This window comes from Nanorana parkeri, unplaced genomic scaffold (assembly GCF_000935625.1).
Source record: "Nanorana parkeri isolate BGI_ZX_2015 unplaced genomic scaffold, ASM93562v1 scaffold629, whole genome shotgun sequence".
Taxonomy (NCBI): domain Eukaryota; kingdom Metazoa; phylum Chordata; class Amphibia; order Anura; family Dicroglossidae; genus Nanorana; species Nanorana parkeri.
The window spans coordinates 763,676-774,198 of NW_017306897.1; the positions used below are offsets into that span (position 1 = coordinate 763,676).

At 43.2% G+C, this 10,523-nt stretch overlaps 1 protein-coding gene across 1 annotated transcript in view; it reads right to left on the minus strand.

The window, feature by feature from the left end:
• The window catches only part of PHF20L1 (PHD finger protein 20-like 1), a 105,861-nt gene that overhangs the window by 16,625 nt on the left and 78,713 nt on the right, over positions 1 to 10,523 (minus strand). Inside the window, exons 12-16 of the mRNA XM_018563078.1 lie at positions 6,935 to 7,150; positions 5,419 to 5,464; positions 5,161 to 5,276; positions 2,292 to 2,456; positions 119 to 300 (exon numbers count right to left, since the gene is read on the minus strand). Of these exons, the coding sequence (XP_018418580.1) occupies positions 119 to 300; positions 2,292 to 2,456; positions 5,161 to 5,276; positions 5,419 to 5,464; positions 6,935 to 7,150 (725 nt within the window). The remainder of the gene's footprint in view (positions 1 to 118; positions 301 to 2,291; positions 2,457 to 5,160; positions 5,277 to 5,418; positions 5,465 to 6,934; positions 7,151 to 10,523) is intronic.

Genomic DNA, 10,523 nt, shown 5'->3' on the forward strand with positions numbered 1-10,523 from the left:
AATCATTGATCTCATTTGTCAATAATAAAATGAAACCCAGATGTTTTAGGTTACTGCATTTTGTTCATTATCATTAATTGTTGTTGCCTTATTCAATATGTTTCAGAGAGAGCCCCACCTGAATCATGAAGCCGTTCTCTTCGTCCATCTCGCACACGCATCTGACGATCTCACTCATGGCCTCCTCCTCGTCCTGAGATTCCTCAAAGTTAGTCGAGTCAAACTCTTGATTGTACTCATCTCCACTTAGGATCAGACTCTCGGTGGAGGAGTCATCGAAAAATTCCATGTCGGAAAAGTCTGCTCAAAACAAAAGTATCACTCCGCTGCTCTTGTAACGACTAAATCAACACTGTTTTTTTATCTTGTGACAACAACTATTTGATATTTAGAAGTACAACATGGTTTGTGTGTTTATCTATACAGAATATATATATATACACACACATACACACACACACACACACACACACACAACTGCCCCATCACATGTCCTGACAGGGGCATTGACATGATGCATTCTTACATCTTAATCCCTAGGGATACATTACATTTAAGGATGCACTGATATCGATACTAGTATCGGTGCTGATACCGAGTATGCGGGCAGGTACTCGTACTCGCCCAAATGTTTCAATACTTACCTCCGATACTGGAACTTCCGGTCAGAGGGAGCATGGAGACAGCTTCCTTTACAATCAGGAAGCCAGGCGGCGGGTTTTGACCCACCTCCCGGCTTAATGATTGGCTAGGAAGCTGGCTTCACTTGTTGCTAGGCAGCCTGGCTTCCTAACCAATCATAAAGTCGGGCGGCACGTCATGACCCAGGCCGGGAAGCCGGGTTGCAGGTCATGGTCCGCCGCCCGGCTTTCTGATAATCAGGGCACACGACACTGGTATTCGGTATTGGCGAGTAGTGAAAAAGTAAATATCAGTACTCATACCCGATATCGAAAAACCGGTATCGGTGCATCCCACATTACATTTCTAGACATCTACTGCATGGAATTAATTGATGTGTATATTTAGAAGAGAATCTTAAGTCGGGAATACAAGGTTCGAATTTCAGCAGGTTCTTAATGACAGCAGAAATTCGACGTGTGGTCGCCACTGTCAGCACCTTTCTGACCGGCGTCCCTCAATAAGCCGATCAAAGGAGCATTTCGGAAAAAAATTGTCACCGGAACAGAGCTAGCAGCGAATGAGCTGCCAACTCTGTGCGGGTACTCTGACAGCGGCCACCATACAAAGGAAACAGCATGAGATTCCTCAATCAACGCTTGTAAGCATTGATGGAAGATTATGTTGTATTTATAGGAAGTGTGTATACCCGACTTCACTCTACTGCTGGTCATATGAAGTAAGGTCTAGGCGTTTGGTTAATTCTGCGTTTTTTCTAGCTGCCAGTGCCTGTGTGTTAAATTTCTAAACCCTTGAGGGCCTGAGACAAGGAGCAAGAGGGCCGTCTGCAGCCCAAAAAAACACTATAGTTTGACAAACCTGTTCTCATTTCCTTACACAGCCAGCCTTGATGCGTTCTTACACACTGTAACAGTGGTGCATTGTGTATGCGTGTTGGTGTGCCCTTTAAAATAAATGGCACTGGGCATACAGATCGCATTACCCCAGTGCACTAGATGTGAACGTTCTCTTAGGGGTAAACCATAATTTTTGGACCTCTTCTCATCTCTAGTATGTTTAACCCCTTCGTGACTGACGACGTACAGTGTACGTCGCCAGCATCGGGGCTGTTTAAACAGACTCCCGGCGACTGTCGGCGACTGTGTAGAGCCGACTGTCGGCTTTACAACAGAAGCGATCCTGGCGACTTACCTGTCGCCAGATCGCTTCTGCGTAAGGGCCTCAGTCATGAAGGGGTTAAACCCCTAAGGCCTGGTTCACACCTGGGCGTTTTGTAGCGCGTTCCTACGCTATGCAAAACGCTCAAACACCGAAATCCCATTATTTCCTTTGGGTATGGTTCACACCTGGGCGTATTAAAGGCCGTATGAACGCGCTACAAAACGTCCTACTCCAAAAGAAGTACAGGAGCTTCTTTGGGGCGTTTTTGTTGCGCGTTTCCATTGGGATACAGCCAAGTAGCCCTCGGAAACGCGTGTTTGTCGCGCGGTTTTTTTTACCGCGAATCACGCGACAAACGCGCATATTCGATACGCCTAGGTGTGAACCCAGCCTTAAAGTCCCGAGAAGTGAAAAAGGTCTATAATACCAGCAAACTGACTACTTTGCGCAAAGGTGCCCGCACTTGTCTAATCTGGAGTTATACGTACTTTCTCCAGTGAGGTCGACAGACAAGATAGCCCGTGGGAACTGGAAGGAGGTATTCTTTATTGCCGAGATGTTATTCACAGCTACGGAGCTAGAGGTGGACAGCGAAACAGGAGATGAGCTTCGCTCCAACAAGTCTAGGGAGCTCTCTTCACATTCAGAATAATCTGCCAACATGAATAACTTTGTATTAATACAGGAATAAAAAAATAATAATTAATGTAAATAGGAAAAAAAAAAAGGGGAAGGTTTTGGGAGGAAAAAAAGGATTATTTAGTTAGCAATGAATACACTTTAAGAAGATGCTGTGGGGATAAGAAAGAAAAAAAAACTTGTTTTCAAGCTAATACAAACCTCAGCCTACTTTTGGCTAGATCTTGTCAGGGATCTCATCTAGTTCTGTATTTTTGTAGCATCAAAGTCAAGTACCTGCTCAACAATTACCATGAGCGAAGCAATGGTAGCTGCCAACACTGGATGGGATGGGATCCGCGACACCTCCATGCTACACTATATGGGCAAATGTTTGTGGACGCCAGATCATCACCACCTAATATGACCTTATTCGACTTCCCATTTCAAAACCATGGGCATTAATGTGGAGGTGACCTCCCTCAGTGCCTACAATAGCTTTTCATCCTCTAGGAAGGCTTTCCACAAAAAATTGGATGCTTGGGAATGTGTGCCCCATTCAGCCAAAAGAGCATCTGTGAGGTCAGGAAATGATGTTGGCTGAGAAAATCGAACTCGCAATAGGCTTTCCAATTCATTGCAAGGTGTTCAGTAGGGTTGGGGTCAGGGCTTGCTGCAGCTTGAGTTTTTCTAAAACAAACTCATCAAACCATGTCTTTATGGAGCTGGCTTTGCATATATGGGCAGAGTCAAGCTGGAATAGAAAAGGGTCTTCACCAAACCATTACCACAAGGCTGGAGGCATACAACTGTCTAAATGTCTTTGCATCTTGTAGCATTAACAGAACTCAATTTGGAGGTGTTTCCACATAGTGTGTATGGCTATTTACTATGAAAACCGAAACTCCCATTTCTGAACTCTAAAAGAATTTAATGCATCTCAAGTGTGAATCTGGATACATGTGGATACTGATGTTTAAACACAACACCCACCCAAGGCTCATGTAATAAGAGGACAGATGAGATTTGTATTGATCATTCCTGCTTTCTTTTCTTTTTCTTATTCCGGCATCCCGTATGCTTTAAAACTCCAGCTACTGTGTGAGGGACAAGGGGAAATTAAAGTAGTACTAAAGGCAGAGTGTTTTCACCTTAATGCATTCTCTGCTTTAAGGTAAAAAACGCCCAGTACCTTTCTAAGTTGCCCTAAGTTCACACTTACCTGTGCTCACTTGTCACCGCTAAGGGGTCCCTGAAGATATCCTCTGTTCCGAACTTCCTGCTTGCTGGGGGGAGAGTACTGAGGGCAGAGGAGCGATTGGCTCCTTCTGCCGTCAGTCAATCTGTTGGGAGGAGAGAAGGGACGTGACTTGCTGCATGCTGTGTGTGTGTCTATAGAAACACACAGCTACTTGCAGCCACAGGGTGTCTCCTCAGCACCCAGCAAGCAGATGGAGACAACCGCAACAGGCGGGATGGAGAGAGCAGTTTGGGGATCAGCTGGAGAATAAGAACAGAAATAGATTTAAAGAAGAAGGGTAGCATTTTCATGAAAATATCACCCTTCTTACCATAAAAAGAAATAAAAAGGAAGGTTTAATATCACTTTAGGACTTGTAACTTCAACTATTTTTGGGTGTGGGGAATGGTTACAACCTCTATTTAAGCTTGCCTGTGCCCCCATTGGGTGGATTTCTTACTTCCTGTCCTGGTGGCAGGGTGTGACAGGCAGGAAGTGAGAGGAACTTTCTCCACTGGGGACAGAGACAAACACCAAAAAACAAAAGTGAGAACGGTTTAGAACCACAGGTTTTTACTGCTGGCTATCCTCCTATTAGGCGATACTGGTTCCCTGATCTCTTCTGAAAGAGAGTGCAGAAAAAATACCAACCTTTACTTACATCTTTAAAAGAAATCTGGATGGAGTTAAGGAAAGATTTCATAAAACATATTTTAAAACATTGTTCAATATCAATAATCATGTTTTTACTCGTGTGGAAACTTTAGTTTCTTACCATGGTTTTAAGAGTACCTGTCAATCTACACAAGATGGAGAGAGGAGTATTTAATGCGGACCTTGCAGTAAAAATACAAAGTCTGTTTAATACAATGGGGTTCCTCACCTATCATGAATAGCTGCTTTAAAGCTCACCCTTCCACCATCTACAAGGTGGAAGGGTGAGCGGCAGAGAGAGTAGGAGGCGGCGTGAGCCAGGGATAAGGTAAGTAAAAGTGCTTTTTCTAATGTTACCCTAGCCAAAAATGAGAATGTATCCCTTACAGTGTGGGGGGAGCCCTACTGCAAGGGTCATTTCTCCCCCCCCCCCCCGGAGTTTTGGTTTAAAATAAAAAAAACAAAAAACTGTAGGCAAGAGTCAATAAATAGACTTGCCTTACTCTTCCACCCACAACACCTATGAGGGAGAGTGACTGCACCATCCATTCAGCAAGATCCGAGGGAATGCGGAGTATCCCAAATCTTGTGAAAAGGTGCTCCTGCACTGTGCTGCAGTATCCTCTAGTGAGATTTTGGCAACTCTACATTCTCTGGGATCGCACCAGAAGGATTGTGCTATTATGCGCCCTGCAGTACAGAAAAATATGTACTAACTTTTTATCACAGTTTTTTTTTTCTTTTTGAATTTAAAAGCAGCTATTTACGATGGGGCAATCGTTCCAAAAATATTAAGGTACCTTGCTCATTTTTAATAGTCATGTCTGCTTTAAAAATGAGCATACCATGTTGTTTGCTTTTCTTCTTCTTCTTTTTCTTCTTCTTTTGCTTTGATTTGGAGTGCTCCTTGTCTCTCTTTTCTTTCCGCTCTTTGTCTTTATCTTTCTTTTTACCTGTGAAGGTGTAGGAGTAATCATCAGAAGATAATCTCCACCCAGTACCAATGCCCTCATATCTGTTATCAGTACAAATATCAGCTTTCTAAAGAAACATAAAGGACGGAAACAATGGGGTTACCAGATGATGATGATGACGGTGAGGATGATGATTTGTCTTCGGTCTTCCCTTTCTTTTCTGGCTTTGTAACTCCTGTTTGTAAATAGAAAACAAAGAAAACATAGATTATATCTAAAGCATATGAAAATCACTTGTATTGAAGAAACTGCATTACCCGTCTAATGCACTTTAAGTTCACCACAGACCACACAATCTGTAAGATGGGGAGCGGAATGTGTAATCAACTGAATAAAGCTGGTCGTACACACAATATGCAAAATATTAGAGCAATCAAACTTGCAAATTAATTTTTGTCAAACTGGCAAGGCAATCAAAGACATAAAATGGTGCTTTTGGATATACTGATGCCCCCCTTCCATAACCTGATGAAATTAGGTTCCTCCAGAGCCTTTCATTTCACCGAAGTAGACATTTCTGACACCAACGGCTCTCAAGACAAAGTTTGCTACCAAACTGAATGACTGGAGGCTTCTCCAACTCTTGCACTACCTCCGATCTATGCTGAACAATAAACGTCTCTTCCAAAAACATAACACCTTTTAAAAAAATGTGCACCTAGTCCTCCCCCCAAAGACACACTCTCTTGCACATTCTCTTCTTGAGGATGCGGACAACCTTTCCCCACCTCCTTATCTGCGAGAGACTTTAACTCAAAACCAAAATGACTGTATTCCTTATTCTCACATAAATTCTCGGTCTCCAATAGGCTCCAAGAATCAGGGTACACATTGCTTGCTAGGTGGTACATGATCCCCCATCCGTTTACATAAGATGAACCCATAACATACCAACACACCAAAAGATGTGTAACATGCTCTTACACATCTTATGGCAATGCCTGGTTCTTCAAACTGGCAGCCATTAATTGACATCTGTCAAAGGTTGACTGAGATACATCTCAGTAAGGATCCTGTTACTCCTATTCCTTGTCAACAGTCATAGGATCCAAGAATCAGGGTACACATTGCTTGCTAGGTGGTATATGACCCCCATCCGTTTACATAAGATGAACCCTTAACATACCAACATGTGTTGGGGATGTGGAGCCCACGTTGGCATGCTGGACTCCAATAGGATCCAAGAATCCATTCTTCTGGGCTTTCCACAAGGTTTTGGACTGTATCTGTGGGTATTTGTCACTGGAAACCCTGAACTCAATAATCTGAAGGGCTGTCCACCTACTTTTGGCTATAAAGAGAGTATGGCAAAAGTCTGCAGGCATTAAGTAGTTAAAATTCCTGACTTGCAGCTCTGGCATATTCCACCCAGTTCCCACTATCCACCCAAATACACTATCTGTCTGCATGTTTTCCCTATGTTTATCAGGGTTTCCTGCAGGTGTTTTGGTTTCCACCTACAATATAAAAATATGCTGACAGATTTACTGGCTTAAAATCCATACTGGCCCCTTTTGTATAGGACCATAGTGGGGGCATTAGATTGTAAACCACTCTTAAAACATGACAATTGATGGATTGTTCAATGTTCTCTGCACAAAGTGTCAGTGCTGTATAAGCAAGAAAATTAAATACAACAGTTTACCAGCTTCTGAATGTTTCTCCTCATTCACTTTCTTAATAATCTTCTCCTGTACGTTTTCAACATGTTTTTCCACTGTGGCAGAAATCGGCTTCTCTGTCCCTTCTGCACTTGTAACAGCTGGAGACTTCTTCTTCTTCTTCTTAATGGTCTTTGGCGGCTTCAAGTGGTTTGGCAGAGCCATGCCTGAGTGCAAGGGATGTACAATGGGTGCAGAACCTGGGGGGAGAAACCAAATAATGGCATTCAATTTACAAAAAAAATAGTACAGTATTTCCATAGACCCCAGACAGATGCATTTTAGCAGGGTTTCCCTAGGAGAATTATTTTAAAGGGTTCCTCTGGAGTAAAGGTTTGAGAAAGGCTGGTCTAAGCAAAAGATTATGTGGTGGCTACTTTTGTTCCCCATAGTCCCCGTGTGTGTTGTAAAGTAGTCACCGCTCCAAGCTCACTTCTGGGATGGACTACAATCTCATGTTTAGTTTACTCATTTGTATTGAGATTGTAGTCCATCCCAGGAGTGAGCTTGGAGCGGTGACTACTTTACAACACACACAGGGACCATGGGGAACAAAAGTAGTCACCCTCCAGAAGGAAGGACAGTGTCAGCACCAATTCGGAGATGATTGGAGGATCTACAGCCGAGTGATATACAAATAAGATACATTTCTGTTAATAGTTAAGGTACTTGAATGTTTTTTAAGATTTAACTCCTGAGTTTAGTGTCACTTTTACCCTGTAAGAAAATCGTCAAGTCACAGTTCAGGTATTCAGGCTGTTGTGGGTGTTGGCTCTCTGAATACAATCGCTGGCAGTGAAGATTCCTCCATCCATGCTGTTTAGCGTGGATGGAGGAATCGATTTTCTGAACGAAAAAAAACCTAGCCATGTACCGCTACCCTTAAGCTGGCCGTACCTACCGATTATCTGCAGATTTTCTATGGTCAGATGGAAAAAGGGCAACAGATTCCTCCACATACGCTAATGTGTGGATGGATGTATCTCCCGCTGGGCCAAGCTTCAGTATCTTGCTAGTCGGCCCCGCTGGCTCTCAAAATACCTGAACAATGCCTGCATCCAATCAGATTGTTCAGGTATTTTGAGAGCCAGCGGGGCTGACCAGCAAGATACTGAAGGGTGGCCCAGCGGGAGATTCCTCCATCCACAATTTAGCGTAGATGGGGGAATCTGTTCCACTTTTCAGGTTTCCTGTCTGACCACAGAAAATCTGCAGATAACCTATAGGTGTATAGCCAGCTTAAAGTGACATTAAACCCTCAGATTTTTTAACATAAAACAATACTGTAATGTGCGCCTTACTGTAATCCATGGTAGTTTCCCTTCTCTTTGCTGCTCTTCCTTTTAAATCCGTATCTCTTCTCATGCTGGGCAGAACTTCTGTTTTGCAGCAGACTGCCTTGTCTCTGGAATGGATACATGGTGTCTATGTGTAGGTTTGCAACCTGAGCCAGCACTACAGGAAGAGGCACTCAGCTGCAAAGGGAAGTTCTCCCCAAGCATTAGAAGACATGAGGATTTAAAAGGAAGAGCAGCAAAGAGAAGGGAAACTACCATGGATTACAGTAAGGCACACATTACAGTATTGGTTTATGTTAAAAAATCTGAGGGTTTAATGTCACTTTAACTGCACCTCATTATAAAACAAGGTCACATTATGTGATAGCATAAAAGCCTGTATCCTTAACATTTAATCACGACGATTAAGAAAGCATCTAATATATCTATGGGTACCCAAGCTAGAATAAAGAGAGCACCGAACAATTAAACATTATAGATCTGTGGAAAGAAAGGGTAACTCTGTGACTGCACATTTGTTGGGCTGCCTGCAGCTGAGATGGGCCACACTCTCAGAGAAACTTGTTAAGTGCTGTCCATCTTGGCTTCAAATAATTGTGCTCACGAGCTGCGGGCATAATGCTTCCTATAGGAACACTGCAGGTTTGTCTAAGCTTTTCTCCTTCACCCTTCCTAATCCAGACAAAAGCAGTGACAAAACGGCCCTTCTTAGTTAAACATCATTAATTGCAATAAAGCCAATGTACTACTGATAGGATTACACAGGAGCAGATTCATTAAGACGATGGATAGGCATCACTGCAAAGATATTTTTAAAAAAAAAGCATGCTGGTGCATTTAATGTTAAAGAGAACTGCTGCTGATGAGGGCTGCCCATGTCTCATACATTGCTAGGAAACAGACACCACTCCTGCTATTACAGAACTTAAAATCCCAGCATGCCCTGCATCACCTGACACTAAGGCCCTTAAAAGGCACAGCAATCTCAATAGTTTTTTCTGCCTAACGATAGAGGTATATATGCACTCAGTGGCCAGATTATTATGACCACCTGACGTTTGTAGGCAAATTAGCTATAATTTCGCGCTGAAGTTGCTAGAGGGCCAGACCATTATAAATAGGGAAGCGGGTTGTTTACCACGACAGTAGAAGTGATTTGTTTCTGAAGATACGGGGAAACAACGCGATTTAACAGCCTTTGAACGTGGGGTGATTGTTGGCGCTCGGAGTCATGGAGCGAGTATCAGCAAAACAGCAGAATTTGTTAAATGTTCAAGAGCAGCTGTTGTTAAAGTGTTTAAAGACTGGACTGTGAGCCGAAAATCTGGGTCTGAACGTGCGAATTGTGGCCGTCAGCGACTAGTCAATGCTAGGGCAGAACGGAGAGTGGCAAGACTGGTACAAGACAACAGAAGGGCAACAGTGCAGTGTCAGATTCCTCGCATCACCTTTCAACATCTCGTGGAGTCACGAGGCGGCCCAACTAAGTCATTTCGTGGCCCAACGGAGTACTGATGGGGTGGTCATAATGATATGGCCACTCACTGTAGTTTCCTTTGCACTGTTTTTACACAAGCCTGGAGTTTAAGGCTGTTTCTTTATTCTCCACTCGTCGCATTTTCATTTAGGCCTGCACACACAGCCATATTGATTGGCTGGGCTGGGATGATGCAGCTCCTGTGCACATGTGTCATCCCGGCACTAAGGTATCCCAGGAATGTACAATGCATGTGCAGCTCAGTGCACAATATAAAACATTGTGCAAGGAACGTTTATTGGAAAAGAGACCTTGTACATCTTCTGCAATTAAGAAAAAACTTTCTTGCTCATTTTTTACTTTAGTGCAGAGCTCCACTTTAAAGGCCCCACTATAGTGGAAAAATTGCCTTCAGGTAACGGAAAGGGGTAAACAGGGGTAACATGTAATGTTAGTGATCAGTGTATGGATTTATTAATATTTCCAATGCCTCTTTTTATATTCTTTCCCATGTTTAAATGCATACCAAGCTGTCCAGCAAAAGTAACAGTTACAGAGGTTGGAACCAGTGATGAGCCTGGGATTGGTGCAAATCCAGTTTGCCTCAGTTTGCCCAAGCCCGCTCAAAATGCTGACTGCCAGATGCCACAGTTCTGTGCAGACTAGGGCAAATTCAGGCAAACTGGATGCGCGCCAAGTCCAGGCTCACTTATCGTTAAAACAAACCATATAACACTCCTGGGGGTGCTTATAATAGTCAGCTTTTATTCATATGAAATTCTCCCTAACAGCTAAAAT